The sequence below is a fragment of the Salmo salar genome, chromosome ssa11 (genome assembly GCF_905237065.1).
Source record: "Salmo salar chromosome ssa11, Ssal_v3.1, whole genome shotgun sequence".
In the NCBI taxonomy this organism is placed as follows: Eukaryota; Metazoa; Chordata; class Actinopteri; order Salmoniformes; family Salmonidae; genus Salmo; species Salmo salar.
The window spans coordinates 16,896,000-16,918,115 of NC_059452.1; the positions used below are offsets into that span (position 1 = coordinate 16,896,000).

Genomic DNA, 22,116 nt, shown 5'->3' on the forward strand with positions numbered 1-22,116 from the left:
TTGCCCTCATAAAATAGTAGTAGTAGCAGTAAGATGCATTGTTGAAAGTAGAAAAGAACACACCACAGAATGGCTAGCTCAAATACATTCCGGTCTAACCACTGTCTGAAAAACAATGACATTCTTACCCCTATTCAAAGGAAGTCTTCACTATCCTCATGCCAAGTAAGCCATTCCTTTAGAATCACCCACCTCAGGCGATGGAGTGACTGCTACTTCCACTACTGATGAAAAAAGAAAAGCTGGGAGTTTGTTGACTGTCGACTAGATGTCGGCAGGTTTTATAGGCTGCGAAACTTGCTTTTCTTCTGTGAGTTGAACGGACACATTATGGGCTTGTCCATGTTCTGGCCTGCAGGACAAAGCTGGGGTGCAGAACATGCTAATGAGGAAGGGGGAATCAGCTCAGCAGATGAAGAGGGAAAACAGAGAATATTCAGTTGGACAAGCAGTTAAAGACCTCAGCCTTTGTGCCGTGGTGGCAGGGTGAGAGTAATGTTGCTGCAGGTCTATTGATATGATAAGGGCTCCTATGAGGATGGAGTCCTCACTATGAATGGCGTTCTCGGGAATGAAGTGTCCTCACTTTAATGGTGTCCTCACCAAGGATGGTGTCCTTTCCTCACTATGACAGCCGATAGAGCTATCCCTGGTTCTCAGACAAAGGCAAATGAGACAGAGTTATAGGGTTGGGACAGAGCTCAGAGCTCTAGCAGCTAATATATTAACTTCCTGCCTTGGGATGCCTCACCACTGAGCGATTAAAAGTCGAATTCTCATTTCACATTCCAGGTTAGCATGTAATTGTTTTGGGAGTAGCAGGCGTTGCAGTGTTACGCAGCCTTGCTCTGAGGATGAAAAGCCAATTCTTACAGGTCGGTCTCAGCTCAGCTCTGCTCAGATGCACAGTGCAATAATGAGGTGAACGGTCACACAGCCACTAAAAGAAAGGTAAACTGATTCAAGTGGCAGAAGTACAGTGGCAGTCTTCAAACTGTCGGGTGTCTGATTTTCCCCTTACCCTATAACCTGTTTCAATTTTCTGTCAGCCCAAGAGCCTTTTCTGAACACATTATGGCTTGGATGTTATGTTGCGGCACGGATGAGTGCATCTTAAGGCCTCAACACGTTGCTCTGAGACACTGTGAAGTGACCCGCCTGGGACTGGGGAGCAATGGGGGCCAATTCTTCATCCTACTTTTTCAGACTGAGGTGATAAGAGAGGCTGAAACACAGCGGAGACATTTTTTAGTTTGATCTCTGCAGCCTCTATCCACAGCCTATCCAAGTCACACACACTGTGCAGTACTGTGTGCCAGATAGAACGGTCTGTGTGTGTATGACTGGGCTGGCACAGACAGGCATCAGGTCCTTTAGTTGGTACTGCCTCACCAGTAACATGTCCCAACAGTGATCCATGTGTTTTGCTTTGGGAAGAGGTGAAGATTGTTCTATTACTCAGTATGACATCCCGTGGGACTCCGTGACCGTGGAGGTGCCTTGAGCATTAGGAGGAAGACACAGAGCCCAGCTCACCCCATTCTACCAAACCCCCTGGGGTTTACTCTGCCCTACACGGTCTCTCAGTCACTCTACAACTATACAGTCCATTCTACCAATGTTCAGGACCTTATCTCTCAGTCAGGATGAATGTTGATGTCTCCAGGGCATATTGGATGGAAGTATTCACTGTAGTGTTTTTGCTGACTTTAATGTAGTATTTCACTCTAGTTAACTGTAAATACTACAGTATACAGTTCACTATAGCATAAATATTGTAGTATATACTAAAGCAGTGAATGTAGTGTTTTTGCAGATTGTTGTAAACTGTAGTATTTAGTGTAGTGTTTTTGTTTTATTATCTTTGACTTAGAAGTGGAGGCTTTCTGCTTGAGGAAACCTACTGAGCAAATGTTCCATAACCTGTAGGTAGGTAGTACTGAGGTCTGAACGGATAGTTCAAGCTTCTGCTCTTTTCTGTAACCTGTAGGGAACATAATATATGGTCTGTACTGGCATGTACGTTTCTCACTTATTGGAGGCACAAATTGGGATATGGGGAGGGGAATGAGCAGGGTACATGCAAATTAAACACTGTAGTATATAGTAAGTGTTCTTGCACAAGCTGGGATGGCTCATAGGAGCAGGAGTGTGAGGCAGCTTGATGTACAAGTACACCCCCTGGACAGGACACTAGTCTATATCGCAGGGCCTTACCCGCAATCTATCTCCTTAATGTTGAGTGTCAAGCAGAGACGCATCAGGTCCCATTTTTAACGTTTTTGGTATCACTCGGCCAGGGATCAAAATCCCAACCTTCCAATCTCGGGGCAGACACTAGTCACAAGGCCACTAAATTGCAGTATATACACTATAGTTTAAAAAAAAACTGTAGTGTTTTGCAGACTATAGTGTTTTTGAGAACATTACTATAGTATTGGCTACAGTGTTTTTTTGCAGAGAATGCTGTAGTACTACAGTTTACTACAAAATTCTATATTAAGTACCACAGATGATTGAGGGATACTACAGTTTAGTAGTCTAAAGTATACTACAGTTTGTTATAGAATGCTATAGTAATTACTGTAGTATCTTATAGCCTAGTGAACTAGTATTTTTCATGTGGGTATGCACAGGTGTTAAATTGTGCCGGGTCCTGCCTGTACCTTTCGCTTGCCTATTTGAATTATCTAATGAAAAACTGTTGTCTACGTTTAATTTTCCACAGCCAACAACACGAGTAGGCTGCGCAACAGCAAACTCAGACAATCCCATAGTAGAATAGTTTACCTATTCAATTGTTCAGCCTGTCGCATTCAATGCGAAAAAAGAATATTCCTCTCGAGGCGCATTCAAATTGCGAGTACATGCCCAGTCACTGTAGCCTACACCGTTCTAGATGAAGTTGCGGGGGGAAAAAACCCTCATTTGAAAGCAGTCGATGGCCACTGTTAAAAGAGGAGGATCGCTGACCTTTCTAGTGTTACTCCTCTTATTCTCAAATCCAATAAATGAGTAAAATGCACAATTTTAGAACCAGAGTTTTGATCAGATAGATGGTTTATGCGCGTTAGGATGCATCAATGGCATTGAATGCAAAGGGAAGTGCGGGGCTGAATGTAACACGGGTCATGTGTAATAGGTAGGTCTACACTATACTCACAGTACGTCATCCTTGTCTGGCTGAGTGACAGAGGTTTTTTGGGGGGACATTCAAGTCATAATGTTGCTATAACTAGCAACAAGATAGCCTAATGTTTAGACTTTAGAGTTTGATCTAGCTAATGATTAGCCCAATGGGGTAAATGAGCAACCCCCAGCCTATTTATTTATAGCCGGTGGGCTGCATCAGGTGATCTTTATTTCTAAATAACATACCTGCCTGATCATATGGACTAATAAAGTTATATTGGGCTCATTTCTGGAGGGGAAATGATATTGTCAGCATCATTTTTATTTTAATTCATTTTGGAGTAGGATGTTCTTTTATGTCTCACAGTCATTTTCCCCCAAATGTTGATCCATCCGCGACCTGTAATATGTGCTTTTGTCAGTTTATATCGAGGCTAGTATATTATACTCAACAAAAATAAACAACATGGAACGATTTCAAAGATTTTGCTGAGTTACAGTTCATTTAGGGAAATCAGTCAATTGAAATAAATTCATTAGGCCGCACAATTGGTCCAGCGTGTCGTCCGGGTTTGGCCGGGGTAGGCCGTCATTGTAAATAATATTGTTTTCTAACCTGATTTGCCTAGTTAAATAAAGGTTAAATGAAACATAAATAAAATTTAAAAAAATATTATATCCCCTCGCCCTCTGAACTAGGGACCCTCCACCACCTAAATACCAATTTAACCTCTGGGTATGCTTTACACACAGGTCATCATGACTACTGTATGTACAGGACTTGTCGACAGAAGGATATCTCTACATGACTGGTGTTTAAGAGGTATTTCACCAATACGCCATCTGTCTTTTACATAAGCTTTGCCCATGCCAGTACACAAAACATTCTGTTGACACAGAGAGAGAGAGCTTTTTAGGAGGGAAGTTATCTTGTTGGGCCCAATCCCATTCTAAATCCACAAAGCTTCAAACATCCAATTGACTGAACATTGGCCAGAGCCAGGACTTGTTGGATTCTCAGAATATAACGGTGATGACAGGAACAGGAAGACACAATGACATAGCTTCCTGTGACATCCTGCCCTGACAGCTCTGTGGAGTGTGGATTTCCGGCAATTCTGGTACTGTGTCAAGTGGAGTGTTCGGTCTTGTGCCAGTTTTGACTGGTGATAAAGAGCGTGAGAGACAGATGGCGAGAGAGAGAGAGAGCCCGAGAAAGACATTCCATAAACGCTCCAGACTATTATTGTTAATATATATATATATATATATATATTTTTAAACGTCTCTACAAGAGGTATTTGTTACCTTGTCCTTTGAATTAGGCAGCACTACTTCATCAGTGTAAACAGCGATGCCACATAAATCACTGGCCCACTTGTGCCATTTCATTTAGTTCTGCTTAATTTGCCCTGCTAATTGCATGCATATTCAAAATAAGTTGGTAGATTACAATATTTATGGCATTTATTAGGAGCTGGAGAAGAGCTAAGAAAAACAAAAATTGCTTTTGCAGATGCTCTCATATCACCATCACCAGAAGCTAGTAGTTCACGGCTCATTGTGGAAGAAACCGACAAATGCACGCTGTATCCATCAAATCACCATCCATCTCTCTCTATCCCTCTCTCCCAACACTTATCTGTTGTGAAGAAGAGAATCTGTTCCTATTAAATATGAAAGTGGAGGTGAGCGAGCGAGCGAGTGATGGAGGGGGAGATGATAGCGTGCCTGTTCTGCCTAGACTCAGCTGGACATCCAGCGGGGCTCCCAGAGGAGAGCAGAGCTACGGTCAGGTTGGAAGAGCGCCCGCTCTGTGCAGGGGGAGAGGAGGTGGGGGTTAGGGGTGGGTGGCCAACGTGTGTGAGTGAAAGATAACAGGCAGCGGGCTGAGCGTTCAAAGGCAGTGGAGCCATTTGAGTCTCATGAAAGAGGCCTGTCAGCCGTGGAGCAGCGGAGGGGAGGCCAGAATGGTGGGGGGGGGATGAAGCACTGTGGAGTGACAAGCCATCACAGTGGACAGGTCTTTCACAGAGAGAGAGACAGAACCATGGGGCCAGGGCATGGACCAGGCTCACCAACCACTCTGTTAACTCCTCTTTAAACAAACTGCAGCAATACTACTGGAACGAAACTGATTCTATGATTTACTTAAGAATAGAAGAGCTTTCTCTGGGTCATTAAGTCCTTGAAGAGTCATTAAAAACCCATAAAGCGGTGTGTGTTGCTCCTCAGGACCTGGCTCAGGGCTCTGACAGCATCTCCTGTTATCTCGCCTGCAGTAAGTGCACTGGGTTACGCTGGCTAGCAGCCAACCTCATGGTGTTTAACAGGCAGCAACAGGGCCTACAGATTAAGTAACACTGGCTCTCTAGCCAGACACAATGAGGCACTACTCAGATTTCCAATGGCTGCCTGTTCAATGTCTGGGTGTATTAGTGTGTGTGGTGTGGATATTGAACATGGACACACACACACATACACACACACACATGTACTGTACATACACATCCAAGTGTGTGTACCCCCACCCACCCGCACACACACACACCCTCAACGCACAAAATCCACCACCACACATACCAACCCCTATCACACAGAGGCTCTCTTCATATGGTCAAATTTTAATGGATCTTCCTCACTCCCCTGGTCTCATCCATCACAAAGTCAATGCCTGAGTGGGAAGGGGGGGGGGCAGCGAGGATGAGTGATTAACCGAACGGCATGTACACAACGTCCCAACACCCTAACAAGGGAGGGAATTTACATTCCATTGCATATCTGTCAAGAGATAACCCAACAGTGAATAATAAGCGAGGACCTGTAAAACCAACAACATGTACTGTATGTGTAGATGCACTAGGCAGGGAGGCAGGCAGCCCCACGCGGCAGGGACAGCTAAGGAGAGGAGGTGGTTTACATGCAGGCGGCATTACAGTTCTGTCCCTTATACAGCTCTAATGAAGACAAACAGCGCTTTATTCAAATGGCATTACAGCGTTCAGCTAGGGAGAGATAAAGGTAGCTACATTATGGTGCTTGTTTAGTACCTCTTATACACCCACTCTGCACTATTTACGGGGGTGCATTTTTCTTCATTAACCGTTAATATTTTGCGTGCCGACACTAATTCCGCATACAAACGTCTAAATATAAACAGAATCTATGTGGCATGTTCAAGCGGCTGAAATCTGCAGAGTGAACAACATCATTATTCATCTATGCAAATGGGGGTTTAAAATGCAAACAATTTAACTTCACCAACAGAATATGAAACACATCATATACACAATGTCTGAAGCTAGGTGGAAAGTACCTTCCTAACACACCCAATGGTAACAGACGACAAGTCATTAAGGTGACAGCCAGAAGAAAGGGGACTGTCCATCGTCCTAACCCTTGGCCTGGGTCGATGACCTGTCCTGAGTGATCCGAGACTTCTGGCTGAGCATGAGGTACCGGCTCATTCAACCCCCCATCTCTATCTGCAGTCGACATGGTCGCATAATGATGACACACTTCTTACAGTGCTCTGACAATGATGATCTAATCTTCAAACAGCCAGGATATAGAAGATAACACGTAAGACCTCGGTCTACCAGAGCTGTCACCTTTAAGACCTAGGTCTATAGACAGCGTTAGAGCTGAGGCCCTTTTTATATAAAGTTCTTGAAATGTCTGCGCTTTTAGATGATCAAGATGTCTAGAACAGAGCCAGTTCACAGCCAGGTCTTCACACAAGCTGAGAGAAAGGGAGGGGCTTCTTCTTTCAGAAAGCATTGTTTTATGACAGATTGTGAGAGAAACACTGGGATATCATTATGGGCCGAATGGAACAGAAAAAAGGTTGAAGACAGGCAATAAATCAAAGCCCTTCTCCAACCCCAGTCTTCCTCTTTGAAGGATAACTTCAGCACTCTTACCTCTGTTCTCTCACAGCAGACATCACTTTGACATCCCGAGCAAATGAAATGAGTCACCATCAAAGGAAATAATGTGAGAGGACTGTATGTAAATAGCATCCTAAATAAACTTGTCTTAGTGCTGGATGAAAGACAAAATAATGAGGGGAAAATAAATGAATGAAACCAACATCCGTTTTTCCTAACAGCTGAAAGAGACAGCACACATGTACTGCAGTATGAAACAGAGAAACGTAGAAAAAGTAAATACGGACAGATAGAAACAGAGGGACAGAGACAGAGACCAGCCCGGGCGGTGTGTGTTAGTGGTACCTGTGAGTGATTTAGAGGTGTTGTCCTTCCTTGACTCTGGTTCTGATCCACTGCCACTTACAGAGCCCTTGTAGCTAATGCAGTCAGAACAGAGCAGAGCTGTTCAAAGAATACAAAAAAAGTCAAGAAAAAAGGAGGAAGAGGTAAATAAAAAAAAACCTTTAAAGGATTTTTAAATATTTGGTATAGTGTAGTTTCAAATCGAGGAAAGGTGTTGGTTTTTCCTCCGCTCTTTTTGTTTGTTTGTGTTTGTCTTCCAAAACCAGAGTTTGTCCTGGAACGGCCCTGTTCAGTTATGGCTGTGTTAGCTATGCTGGAGCTCTCTGAACCACAGTTGACATTCAGTAACATTGAGACAGACAGATGCACACACACAGTCAAAGTTGGAAGTTTACATACACCTTAGCCAAATACATTTAAACTCAGTTTTTCACAATTCCTGACATTCAATCTGAGTAAAAATTCCCTGTCTTAGGTCAGTTAGGATCACCACTTTATTTTAAGACTGTGAAATGTCAGAATAATAGTAGAGAATGATTTATTTCAGCTTTTATTTCTTTCATAACATTCCCAGTGGGTCAGAAGTTTACATACACTCAATTAGTATTTGGTAGCATTGCCTTTAAATTGTTTAACTTGGGTCAAACGTTTCGGGTAGCCTTACACAAGCTTCCCACAATAAGTTGGTTGAATTGTGGCCCATTCCTCCTGACAGAGCTGGTGTAACTGTGTCAGGTTTGTAGGCCTCCTTGCTCGCACACGCTTTTTTAGTTCTGCCCACAAATATTCTATAGGATTGAGGTCAGGGCTTTCTGATGGCCACTCCAATACCTTGACTTTATTGTCCTTAAGCCATTTTGCCACAACTTTGGAAGTATGCTTGGGGTCATTGTTCATTTGGAAGACCCATTTGCGACTGAGCATTAACTTCCTGACTGATGTATTGAGATGTTGCTTCAATATATTGGGGCGGCAGATAGCCTAGTGGTTAGAGCATTGGGCTAGTAACTGGAAGGTTGCAAGATCGAATCCCCGAGCTGAACAAGGCAGTTAACCCACTGTTTCTAGGCCGTCATTGAAAATAAGAATTTGCTCTTAATAAAATTAAAAATAAATATCCACATAATTTTCCTGCCTCATGATGCCATCTATTTTGTAAAGTGCACCAGTCCCTCCTGCAGCAAAGCACCTCCACAACATGACGCTGCCACCAACGTGCTTCATGGTTGGGATGGTGTTCTTCGGTTTGCAAGTCTCCCCCTTTTTCCTCCAAACATAATGATGGTCATTATGGCCAAACAGTTCTATTTTCGTTTCATCAGACCAGAGGACATCTTTGTCCCCTTGTGCAGTTGCAAACCGTAGTCTGGCTTTTTTATGGCGGTTTTGGAGCGTGGTTTCTTCCTTGCTGAGCGGCCTTTCAGGTTATGTCGATATAGGACTCGTTTTACTGTGGATATAGATACTTTTGTCCCTGTTTCCTCCAGCATCTTCACAAGGTCCTTTGCTGTTGTTCTGGGATTGATTCGCACTTTTCGCACCAAAGTACGTTCATCTCTAGGAGACAGAACGCGTCTCCTTCCTGAGCGGTATGACGGCTACGTGGTCCCATGGTGTTTATACTTGCGTTCTATTGTTTGTACAGATGAACGTGATACCTTCAGGCGTTTGGAAATTGCTCCCAAGGATGAACCAGGCTTGTGGAGGTCTACAATGTTTTTTATGGGGTCTTGGCTGATTTCTTTTGATTTTCCCATGATGTCAAGCAAAGAGGCACTGAGTTTGAAGGTAGGCCTTGAAATACATCCACAGGTACACCTCCAATTGACTCAAATGATGTCAATTAGCCTATCAGAAGCTTCTGAAGCCATGACATCATTTTCTGGAATTTTCCAAGCTGTTTAAAGGCACAGTCAACTTAGTGTATGTAAACTTCTGACCCACTGGAATTGTGATACAGTGAATTATAAGTGAAATAATCTGTCTGTAAACAATTGTTGGAAAAATGACTTGTATCATGCACAAAGTAGATGTCCTAACCGACTTGCCAAAACTATAGCTTGTTAACAAGAAAATTGTGGAGTGGTTGAAAAACGAGTTTTAATGACTTCAACTGTACATGCACACATACACAACATGACCAAAGGTATGTGGACACCAGCTCGTCGAACATCGCATTCCAAAATCATGGGCATTAATATGGAGTTGGTCCCCCCTTTGCTGTTGTAACAGCCTCAACTTTTCTGGGAAGGCTTTCCACTAGATGTTGGAACATTGCTGCAGGGACTTGCTTCCATTCAGCCACAAGAGCATTAGTGAGGTCGGGCACTGATGTTGGGCGGTTAGGCCTGGCTCGCAGTCGGCATTCCAATTCATCCCAAATGTGTTTGATGGGGTTGAGGTCAGGGTTCTGTGCAGGCCAGTCAAGTTCTTCCACACCGATCTCGACAAACCATTTCTGTATGGACCTTGCTTTGTGTACGGAAGCATTGTCATCCTGAAACAGGAAAGGGCCTTCCCCAAAACCACAGAATTGTGTAGAATGTCATTATATGCTGTAGCGTTAAGATTGCTCTTCACTGGAACCTTACAGTTGACACTATGCATTCGGGCAGGAAGCCTTATCGTAGCATCCGCCAAACCCAGATTCCTCCATCGGACTGACAGATGGTGAAGCGTGATTCATCACTCCAGAGAGTGCATTTCCACTGCGCCGACGCTTGGCACTGCACATGGTGATCTTAGGTGATCTTCAAGAAAGCCATTATATTGGCAATGTTTGTCTATGGAGATTGGATGGCTGTGTGCTCGATTTTATACACCTGTCAGCAATGGGTGTGGCTGAAATAGCCAAATCCACTGATTTGAAGGAGTGTCCACATACTTTTGTATATGTAGTGTATACTATATACGAAACACAGTCATGCTCCCTTAACTACCATACACCATAGGTCTCTCCCAAGCCACAGGTTGATGCTTATTGTTATGAATCTTCCCCTGGAACTGATCGATTTCCGCTATATGGGACAGCTGCAAAGTCAAAATTGGATATATCGTAAAAATGTCTGAAAACTAAAATGTGCTTTTTGGTCTTAATTAAAATGTCCAGTTGGCAGTGTGGTTAAGGTTAGGGTTATGTTTAAAATCAGATGGTATGACTTTGGTCACTATAGCTGGCACAGCCACACTCTGCAGAGCTGCCTCCAGGGCAAGATTCATGACAATAAATGCCCAAGGCTAGACAGACACCCAGAAAAAGTCCCCACTCAGCAGACCAGACACCTGCAAATTAACTTACTGTTATGCTCACGAGAGGGAAGGAAATGAAAATTAACAATGCCTTTCTGAAGATAAGATACCGGAAACCACGAAAGAAGCAGTAATCACATTGGTTAGTGCTGGAAAAGGGTACCAGGGCAATTAGTGGGATGGAGAGGGACAGCAGAACAGACACAGAGTGACAGTAATGTAGGGGACGTAGAGCAGGAGGAGAGGAGTGTTACATACGTGCTCTCGTACCTGCGAAGGCCTTGGAGATGCGCTCCTTCTTCCACTCCCAGGGCTGGTCGTACTCTTCCGGGGGCCTCTCGTCATCCTGCGGCAGCCGACTCTCTCTGGGGCAGCGGGGACGCTCGCCGTCCGAGTCCTCTCCGTTCTCCGCTGGCTCGTAGGGCGTGTCGTACAGGGGCAGCGATCTCAGTGACCCCTCCTTAGGCCCCCGGCCACCGCGGATCTCTGGCAAAGGAGAAGAGGGAGAACAGGGGTAAGATTTAACAGACTGTCAATGTGGGTAAAATGATACGAAGGGACTGTATGCGAATATTTATGTGAACAATCCAAGCAACATAGAGAAAAATAAGACCAGCTATTATCAGCAGTTTCACTTCCAAAATATAATGTTCTCTACAAACAACACTAAGACAGCCATGATCGAACATAAGCTAAAGGCAGCTATCCTTGGGCAGTGAGATCCAGCTGTCTCTTTACGTACTATTGAAGTCGGAGGTTTACATACACTTAGGTTGGAGTCATTAAAACTCGTTTTTCAAATCACTCAAAACATTTCTTGTTAACAAACTATAGTTTTGGCAAGTCGGTTAGGACATCTACTTTGTGCATGACAAGTCATTTTTCCAACAATTGTTTACAGACAGATTATTTCACTTATAATTCACTGTATCACAATTCCAGTGGGTCAGAAGTTTACATACACTAAGTTGACTGTGCCTTTAAACAGCTTGGAAAATTCCAGAAAATGATGTCATGGCTTTCGAAGCTTCTGATAGGCTAATTGACATCATTTGAGTCAATTCGAGGTGTACCTGTGGATGTATTTCAAGGCCTACCTTCAAACACAGTGCCTCTTTGCTTTACATCATGGGAAAATCAAAAGAAATCAGCCAAGACCCCATAAAAAACATTGTAGACCTCCACAAGCCTGGTTCATCCTTGGGAGCAATTTCCAAACGCCTGAAGGTATCACGTTCATCTGTACAAACAATAGAACGCAAGTATAAACACCATGGGACCACGTAGCCGTCATACCGCTCAGGAAGGAGACGCGTTCTGTCTCCTAGAGATGAACGTACTTTGGTGCGAAAAGTGCGAATCAATCCCAGAACAACAGCAAAGGACCTGTTGAAGATGCTGGAGGAAACAGGGACAAAAGTATCTATATCCACAGTAAAACGAGTCCTATATCGACATAACCTGAAAGGCCGCTCAGCAAGGAAGAAACCACGCTCCAAAACCGCCATAAAAAAGCCAGACTACGGTTTGCAACTGTAAATGGGGACAAAGATCGTACTTTTTGGAGAAATGTCCTCTGGTTTGATGAAACAAAAACTGTTTGGCCATAATGACCATCGTTATGTTTGGAAGAAAAAGGGGGAGGCTTGCAAGCCAAAGAAAACCATCCCAACCGTGAAGCACAGGGTGGCAGCATCATGTTGTGGGGGTTCTTTGCTGCAGGAGGGACTGGTGCACTTCACAAAATAGATGGCATCATGAGAAAGGAAAATTATGTGGATATATTGAAGGAACATCTCAAGACATCAGTCAGGCAGATGAAGCTTGGTCGCAAATGGGTCTTCCAAATGGACAATGATCCCAAGCATACTTCCAAAATTGTGGCAAAATGGCTTAAGGACAACAAAATCAAGGTATTGGAGTGGCCATCACAAAGCCCTGACCTCAATCCTATAGAACATTTATGGGCAGAACTGAAAAAGTGTGTGCGAGCAAGGAAGCCTACAAACCTGACACAGTTACACCAGCTCTGTCAGGAGGAATGGGCCAAAAATTCACCCAACTTATTGTGGGAAGCTTGTGGAAGGCTACCCGAAACGTTTGACCCAAGTTAAACAATTTAAAGGCAATGCTACCAAATACTAATTGAGTGTATGTAAACTTCTGACCCACTGGGAATGTGATGAAAGAAATAAAAGCTGAAATAAATCATTCTCTCTACTATTATTCTGACATTTCACATTCTTAAAATAAAGTGGTGATCCTAACTGACCTAAGACAGGGAATTTTTACTAGGATAAAATGTCAGGAATTGTGAAAAACGGAGTATAAATGTATTTGGCTAAGGTGTATGTAAACTTCCGACTTCAACTGTACCTACCCCCTTAGACTCAGGAGAGGGAGAGGAACCAAACATGAGACACCAACAGGCATGTTAATTATTGCTGTCTGGATCCTAATCAAACTCTATACCTGCTAATAGTGATTAGCGTAGCCAAGCAGCACACACACACGTGATCAGGAGAGACAGCTACAGATGCCTGTGTGTGACGGAGGCACGTCTAAAGGCATCTGTGATTAACAGTCTGTTTATGTTGACCACCCTCTGGCTTCATAATGTTAAAGCTCCAGTCTCAGACTATGACCCATAGTGAAGAGCAGTAGCTCCAGGTTAAGAGCTATAGGAGGGTTAGCAGGGCCTCCTGGGTGCATGTTGGGAGCTGGATGTGATGAAAGCCTGCTCTAGCTGATGATGAGCTGGAGAGGAGAGGAAGAGAGAGGAGAGGAGGCTGGGGGGCCTGAGCACCTGTGATTGTGTAAGGCGTAGCCTGCCTGCCTGCCTGGCTGGCTGTCTGCATGCAGAACGGCGTCATCATCACTACAGCTGAACAGCCTCGCCTGGGGTCCCACACACCACGGAACAGAACGACAGGAGAATGCCTTTCCCCATCTTCTCACCTATATCTCCCTCACCCTCTTAGTTCCACTCCATTTCCTCTCTGTATCTCTCCCTCGCTCTCTGAGACATTTATGAATGACATAAGGCAGGGTATAGATGCAAATTATATGCAGTGCTGTATAGTGTTCCCACCTATCCAGTGAGCGAAGAGAGCAACCCATCATGCCCTTGAGAATTCTCCCTCCTCTCTCTTACCCCCCCTCATCCAATCTCCATGTCTTTCCAGTAGTATGACGCCGTTAGCAACCAGCTCCCTTCCTCCTGGGCCGTATGAAGCTGCTAGCAGCAAACTCCACCATAGAGTAACGCAATGTGAGGAGAATGAAATATTATGCCACACCACTGCATAATTGCCTTGCATCCCAGGGGAGCTCTTGCGGAAAAATGAGAGAAGCATGGAGCCTAATGGGGCTACCCGGTGAGGGTTGCCAGAAATCTCCAATGTAATCATGCGCTAAGCAAACTCTCACCCTCTTTGATCTCACAGTTAAAAGTCTTGGCATTGTGAGATCCTAGAGTGATGAGTGCCCACCTCCTGCCAGAAGAATCAACAGGGAGAGGAAGGAGGAAAGTGGGAAGGAGAAGTGGCTGCCGGAGGACTTAGGGAGGATGGGGGGGGGTGTAGTGTTTAGGGGTTTGGTGGGGAGTAAATCTTGCTTGAAGGACCCTTTAATTGGGAGCGCGTTGCCTTGGATAAACTGCCAAAGGGCTATTATGACTCCCCACCAGGCCAATGAACAAGGCTCACGACTACTCTGTGTGGGGGTGGGAGGGGGGCTGCGGCAACCGGCAGGAGCCTTCTGACACGTTGCCTCAGTGCTTTCCCAGCAGGACTGCATCCCTCCTACCTCACTCTCGCCTTCCTTCTTTCCCTCTCCCCCCCTTCATACCTCCCTCCATCCTTGTTGAGGCATGCTTTGTGAGCTGGGTGGAGTAACATCTGTCTGTAGATTACCGTGATTAGCTTGATGGCGGAGCGGAGCAACAAGTTGTTACGCAGCTGGAGCATAGCTTCCTCTGCCCTCTGACATCACTGCCTCCGCTCAGGGTCAGGGGTCACCCACCACACCCCCACTCCCCTTCTTCTCCCCGGATGTGAGAGTTCCTCTCCAGATGGCACCTCCTCTTGACCTCCTCCTGTCGGATCGAGACCACCCTCACTACTAGGTAGTCCAGATTTGACCTTTGACACCCTACGTTCCCCCAGTAGAAGACTTACTAAACTAGAGGACAAGCTGCTGTGTAGCAGACTCCCTAAGGAGAACAGAGGACACATCTAACTCAGGGTGATTAATAACCATGCACTGCTGACTGCACAGACAACTAAACACTAAGGTCAAAAGGTTGGCTAAATGCCTCAACTCAGGTTCAGAGCCAGTGACAGAGATGGAGCGAGAGAGGGGAGAGAGGGAGGGGCTGAGAATGCAGCATCTTCCTTCCTTTCTCTATCGTCTCTGGTTCGTGAAATAAAGGGATTCATTCTATTGGAAAGAGATCAAGATATTGCTTGCCATAAATCCAGCGAGGCTCCTCTTCAACTTACTGAAAGAGGAGCCCTCTGGGCATATTAGCATGGCTGTACGTGGGGAACGGGTGGGAGCTGGTGGGAGCAGGGACGCTGCTCTGGATTAAATCAAAGCTATTATCTTAAACCAGCCTGGCAGCCAGGAAACCTGACCCGTCACCTCCCCACTGCACCCCTCTCCCCCTTCCCTCCACTCTCTCTCCAACCTGAGACCCTGAATACATTAGACAGGAGAGGATCTTAGAAGTTAGCTAGCTACAATAGCATCTCTCTGTCTCTCTCTCGATCAAAGAACCAGGGCATCATGTCATCACATAAAAAAGGAAAGAGCAAACAGCCAATAGTCAGTCTCTGGCTGACTACTACCTGGACCGCCCCCGCTCCTATAGCTCCAGAGAGGATTTGCTGTTATGAAGCGCTTGGAAGGGCACAATCTATAACAGTCTATCTGGACTTGATCGAGGGGATCTTCTCTGCACTAGTGAGGGATTAAATGTGATTGACTTTACACCCCTGGAAAACAATGAAGTGGAAGTACCCAGGCTTCTCTCAGGATTTAGTCTTTCGGCTACTCCGAAGAATCATTCATAAAGAAGTCTGATCGTACATCGCCTAGACTGGGATGTATGGTGCACTACCCACTAGTTACATTGCACAGTGTGTTCATTGCTTTAATCGTCTGATATTCCAGAGCAAGCCGATACTATTCAGTGTGCACGGGGATGAGTATTGTTAGGTCAGAAGACAGTCTTCACTAAGCAAGATTCTGCCGACCCCCATTGAAGAGGCTAGTCAAGAGGAAGTGGTACCAGAGTAACAGACATACTGTATCCAACTCAGGTTGTTTTAAAGCAAGACGTACGAAGCTGGGAGGAAACTGCTTTCTCTTCCCAACAAGCCATTATTTCAGTCAAGTCTTGGCGTTCAGCTGCTTATGAACGCGAAGGAAGGATATTGAAGACTGGCCACCTGCAACACAGCATGCAGTCGAGCTTGTTTAGTGACAGAGACAGCGAGAGAGAGGTTGATGAAAGAAAGCTCCCGTGCCAAGCCGGGTATCCATCCAACCGTAGCCAGCGGACTTTCTACAGCGTCTCATTTCAGTTTTTCATATCGACGTGGACTAGCTGTGAATGCTGAGCAGAGTAGCAGACTATCAAGTGCTGGCAGTGGCACCGAGGGCTTTGAGTTATCTGTGTGTCACCCAGAGGTATTGCGTGTCAGGCTGAGAGCTGGCTGACAATTGGAGGTGTATGCTCCCTGACCCATGTAGGCACAGCGATGCGCTTGGCTTAGTCTGCTGTGAGCAGGGCTGTGAGAGCTACGAGGTCTCACTGCCTTTTGTTCCCCAGACCCCATAGAGAATAGACACATAATGAACTCAGTCTGGATGGAATGGAACCTGAGACTGGAATGATATGGAGGGAACATGGGCGGGGGGGTACAAGGGTTCAGTTGAAGAGGCAATGCATTATAACGCTTATAGGTTACACCAATTTGACTACAATTTCATATATCTCTCATGATGTAGAATTACTGCAAATGATACATTGTCTTCGTCATACCGTGGTATACGGTCTGATATACCTGTCAGCCAAATCAGCATTCAGGGCTCGACCACCCAGTTTATAATGTCTACTATCACATTCCAGAGGTGGAGCTAATGACAGAAGAAGCAGCTGGACCAACTCATATCTCCATGAATCTCTCCACAAGGCTGGTTTTTAATGTGCTCAGCGAAATCAGACATGTCACAAATGAGCACGACTTGAACTTCAATCAACCTGCAACAGCCAACTACATAATATTCCATATCATATTGTGTGAATACGTGTGTGACCTCTGTAGCCAGCCCTCTCTCTGTTTTAAAGGATCTCTGTAGGTAGGTGGTCCCCTTCTCTACACTCCACTGCCCTTGGGATACAATAGGAACACTTGCTAGACGTGTAATCAGTACAAAAGAAAGGGAGTGGAATTGGAGTCGAAATGTATGTGTCTCTCTGTCGGTCAATGTGTGTGTGTGTGTGTGTGTGTGTGTGTGTGTGTGTGTGTGTGTGTGTCTCTCCATCGGTCTCTCGGTCAGTGTGTGTGTGTGTGCGTCTCTGTCGGTCTCTCAGTCAATGTGTGTGTGTGTGTGTGTGTGCGCGTCTCTGTCAGTCTCTCAGTCAATGTGTGTGTATGTGTGTGTGAGTGTGTGTGCGTCTCTGTCGGTCTCTCAGTCAATGTGTGTGTGTGTGTGTGTGTGTGTGTGTGTGTGTGTGTGTCTCCGTCAGTCTCTCGGTCAATGTGTGTGTGTGTGTGTGTGTGTGTGTGTGTGTGTGTGTGTGTGTGTGTGTGTGTGTGTGTGTGTGTGTGTGTGTGTGTGTGTGCTCTCTGTCGGTCTCTCAGTCAATGTGTGTGTGTGTGTGTGTGTGTGTGTGTGTGTGTGTGTGTGTGTGTGTGTGTGTGTGTGTGTGTGTGTGTGTGTCTCTGTCGGTCTCTCAGTCAGTGTGTGTGTGTGTGTGTGTGTCTCTGTCGGTCTATCAGTCAATGTGTTTGTGTCTCTCTGTCAGTCTCTCAGTCAATGTGTGTGTGTGTGTGTTTGTGTCTCTCTGTCAGTCTCTCAGTCAATGTGTGTGTGTGTGTGTTTGTGTCTCTGTCGTTCTCTCAGTCAATGTGTGTGTGTGTGTGTGTGTGTGTGTGTGTGTGTGTGTGTGTGTGTGTGTGTGTGTCTGTCGGTCTCTCAGTCAATGTGTGTGTGTGTCTGTCGGTCTCTCAGTCAATGTGTGTGTGTGTGTGTGTGTGTGTGTGTGTGTGTGTGTGTGTGTGTGTGTGTGTGTGTGTGTGTGTGTGTGTGTGTGCTGTCGGTCTCTCAGTCAATGTGTGTCTCTCTTCTGCCACACAGCTAGTGTGTCTCCTTTATCTGCCTCCTGCAGAAGGAACAAAAGCAGCCATGCTGTCTGTCCTCCCTCTGCTCCTCACTCACACTGTGCCAAGCTTGTGGTGGGTAGCCTACTCAGAGCCCCTGCCAGTGCCTCAGACATACTTTTGGGAAGACTGGAGGCAGATTGAACCAAGCGTCCTATTCATTGGCGGCCTGGAGAGGAGTGAGTATTTTGGGTCTTGCTGCTCTTTCGTTGTGCTGTGTGCTTCCTTGTAAACATGCCTTGCTGCAACTGGAAGCCGTGGCCACTCATGTTTCAGCAGAAATATTACGGAATCTTCACTTGGCAATGACAGTTGTGGACAGAGAACTGCTTACCTAGAGAGTCATCTGCTTACTCACAGATAGAATATAGGCATTCAGAATGATGACACACTACACATAATGGATCCTAACAGGGTGCTGGTGGAGAAAGATAATTCATACCATGATCCTAATAGGGTGCTGGTGGAGAAAGAGAAATCATACCATGATCCTAATAGGGTGCTGGTGGAGAAAGAGAAATCATACCATGATCCTAATAGGGTGCTGGTGGAGAAAGAGAAACATACCATGATCCTAATAGGGTGCTGGTAGAGAAAGAGAAACCATACCATGATCCTAATAGGGTGCTGGTGGAGAAAGAGAAATCATACCATGATCCTAATAGGGTGCTGGTGGAGAAAGAGAAACCATACCATGATCCTAACAGGGTGCTGGTGGAGAAAGAGAAATCATGCCATGATCCAAATAGGGTGCTGGTGGAAAAGGAGAAATCATACCATGATCCTAACAGGGTGCTGGTGGAGAAAGAGAAATCATACCATGATCCTAATAGGGTGCTGGAGGAGAAAGAGAAATCATACCATGATCCTAACAGGGTGCTGGTGGAGAAAGAGAAATACCATGATCCTAATAGGGTGCTGGTGGAGAAAGAGAAACCATACCATGATCCTAATAGGGTGCTGGTGGAGAAAGATAAATCATACCATGATCCTAATAGGGTGCTGGTGGAGAAAGAGAAACCATACCATGATCCTAATAGGGTGCTGGTGGAGAAAGAGAAACATACCATGATCCTAATAGGGTGCTGGTGGAGAAAGAGAAATCATACCATGATCCTAATAGGGTGCTGGTGGAGAAAGAGAAATCATACCATGATACTAATAGGGTGCTGGTGGAGAAAGAGAAATCATACCATGATCCTAATAGGTGCTGGTGGAGAAAGTGAAATCATACCATGATCCTAATAGGGTGCTGATGGAGAAAGAGAAACCATACCATGATCCTAATAGGGTGCTGGTGGAGAAAGAGAAATCATACCATGATCCTAACAGGGTGCTGGTTGAGAAAGAGAAATCATACCATGATCCTAATAGGGTGCTGGTGGTGAAAGAGAAACCATACCATGATCCTAATAGGGTGCTGGTGGAGAAAGAGAAAGCATACCATGATCCTAATAGGGTGCTGGTGGAGAAAGAGAAATCATGCCATGATCCTAATAGGGTGCTGGTGGAAAAAGAGAAATCATACCATGATCCTAACAGGGTGCTGGTGGAGAAAGAGAAATCATACCATGATCCTAATAGGGTGCTGGAGGAGAAAGAGAAATCATACCATGATCCTAACAGGGTGCTGGTGGAGAAAGAGAAATACCATGATCCTAATAGGGTGCTGGTGGAGAAAGAGAAACCATACCATGATCCTAATAGGGTGCTGGTGGAGAAAGAGAAACCATACCATGATCCTAATAGGGTGCTGGTGGAGAAAGAGAAATCATACCATGATCCTAATAGGGTGCTGGTGGAGAAAGAGAAACCATACCATGATCCTAATAGGGTGCTGGTGGAAAAAGAGAAACATACCATGATCCTAATAGGGTGCTGGTGGAGAAAGAGAAATCATACCATGATCCTAATAGGGTGCTGGTGGAGAAAGAGAAATCATACCATGATCCTAATAGGGTGCTGGTGGAGAAAGATAAATCATACCATGATCCTAATAGGTGCTGGTGGAGAAAGTGAAATCATACCATGATCCTAATAGGGTGCTGATGGAGAAAGAGAAACCATACCATGATCCTAATAGGGTGCTGGTGGAGAAAGAGAAATCATACCATGATCCTAACAGGGTGCGGGTGGAGAAAGAGAAATCATACCATCTCCTAATAGGGTGCTGGTGGTGAAAGAGAAACCATACCATGATCCTAATAGGGTGCTGGTGGAGAAAGAGAAACCATACCATGATCCTAATAGGGTGCTGGTGGAGAAAGAGAAATCATACCATGATCCTAATAGGGTGCTGGTTGAGAAAGAGAAACCATACTATGATCCTAATAGGGTGCTGGTGGAGAAAGACAAATCATACCATGATCCTAATAGGGTGCTGGTGGAGAAAGAGAAATCATACCATGATCCTAATAGGGTGCTGGTGGAGAAAGTGAAATCATACCATGATCCTAATAGGGTGCTGGTGGAGAAAGAGAAACCATACCATGATCCTAACAGGGTGCTGGTGGAGAAAGAGAAATCATGCCATGATCCTAATAGGGTGTTGGTGGGAAAAGAGAAATCATACCATGATCCTAACAGGGTGCTGGTGGAGAAAGAGAAATCATACCATGATCCTAATAGGGTGCTGGTGGAGAAAGAGAAAGCATACCATGATCCTAATAGGGTGCTGGTGGAGAAAGAGAAATCATGCCATGATCCTAATAGGGTGCTGGTGGAAAAAGAGAAATCATACCATGATCCTAACAGGGTGCTGGTGGAGAAAGAGAAATCATACCATGATCCTAATAGGGTGCTGGAGGAGAAAGAGAAATCATACCATGATCCTAACAGGGTGCTGGTGGAGAAAGAGAAATACCATGATCCTAATAGGGTGCTGGTGGAGAAAGAGAAACCATACCATGATCCTAATAGGGTGCTGGTGGAGAAAGAGAAACCATACCATGATCCTAATAGGGTGCTGGTGGAGAAAGAGAAATCATACCATGATCCTAATAGGGTGCTGGTGGAGAAAGAGAAACCATACCATGATCCTAATAGGGTGCTGGTGGAAAAAGAGAAACATACCATGATCCTAATAGGGTGCTGGTGGAGAAAGAGAAATCATACCATGATCCTAATAGGGTGCTGGTGGAGAAAGAGAAATCATACCATGATCCTAATAGGGTGCTGGTGGAGAAAGATACATCATACCATGATCCTAATAGGTGGTGGTGGAGAAAGTGAAATCATACCATGATCCTAATAGGGTGCTGATGGAGAAAGAGAAACCATACCATGATCCTAATAGGGTGCTGGTGGAGAAAGAGAAATCATACCATGATCCTAACAGGGTGCGGGTGGAGAAAGAGAAATCATACCATCTCCTAATAGGGTGCTGGTGGTGAAAGAGAAACCATACCATGATCCTAATAGGGTGCTGGTGGAGAAAGAGAAACCATACCATGATCCTAATAGGGTGCTGGTGGAGAAAGAGAAATCATACCATGATCCTAATAGGGTGCTGGTTGAGAAAGAGAAACCATACCATGATCCTAATAGGGTGCTGGTGGAGAAAGAGAAATCATACCATGATCCTAATAGGGTGCTGGTGGAGAAAGAGAAATCATACCATGATCCTAATAGGGTGCTGGTGGAGAAAGTGAAATCATACCATGATCCTAATAGGGTGCTGGTGGAGAAAGAGAAACCATACCATGATCCTAACAGGGTGCTGGTGGAGAAAGAGAAATCATGCCATGATCCTAATAGGGTGTTGGTGGGAAAAGAGAAATCATACCATGATCCTAACAGGGTGCTGGTGGAGAAAGAGAAATCATACCATGATCCTAATAGGGTGCTGGTGGAGAAAGAGAAATCATACCATGATCCTAACAGGGTGCTGGTGGAGAAAGAGAAATACCATGATCCTAATAGGGTGCTGGTGGAGAAAGAGCAACCATACCATGATCCTAATAGGGTGCTGGTGGAGAAAGCGAAATCATACCATGATCCTAATAGGGTGCTGGTGGAGAAAGAGAAATCATACCATGATCCTAACAGGGTGCTGGTGGAGAAAGAGAAATACCATGATCCTAATAGGGTGCTGGTGGAGAAAGAGCAAC

The 22,116-nt window shown here is 45.1% G+C and overlaps 1 protein-coding gene across 8 annotated transcripts in view; it reads right to left on the bottom strand.

Annotated features, from left to right (window-relative positions):
* The window catches only part of LOC106562138 (SH2 domain-containing adapter protein F), a 114,718-nt gene that overhangs the window by 22,777 nt on the left and 69,825 nt on the right, over positions 1–22,116 (bottom strand). For 2 of the 8 annotated variants that reach the window (XM_014126781.2, XM_014126776.2), the window contains exons 3-4: positions 10,887–11,102; positions 7,368–7,466 (exon numbers count right to left, since the gene is read on the bottom strand). In XM_014126781.2, coding sequence (XP_013982256.1) covers positions 7,368–7,466; positions 10,887–11,102 — 315 coding nt within the window. Of the gene's footprint in view, positions 1–7,367; positions 7,467–10,874; positions 11,103–22,116 lie in introns of all 8 variants that reach the window. The other 6 variants (XM_014126780.2, XM_014126775.2, XM_014126783.2 and 3 more) reach the window with 3 other exon arrangements.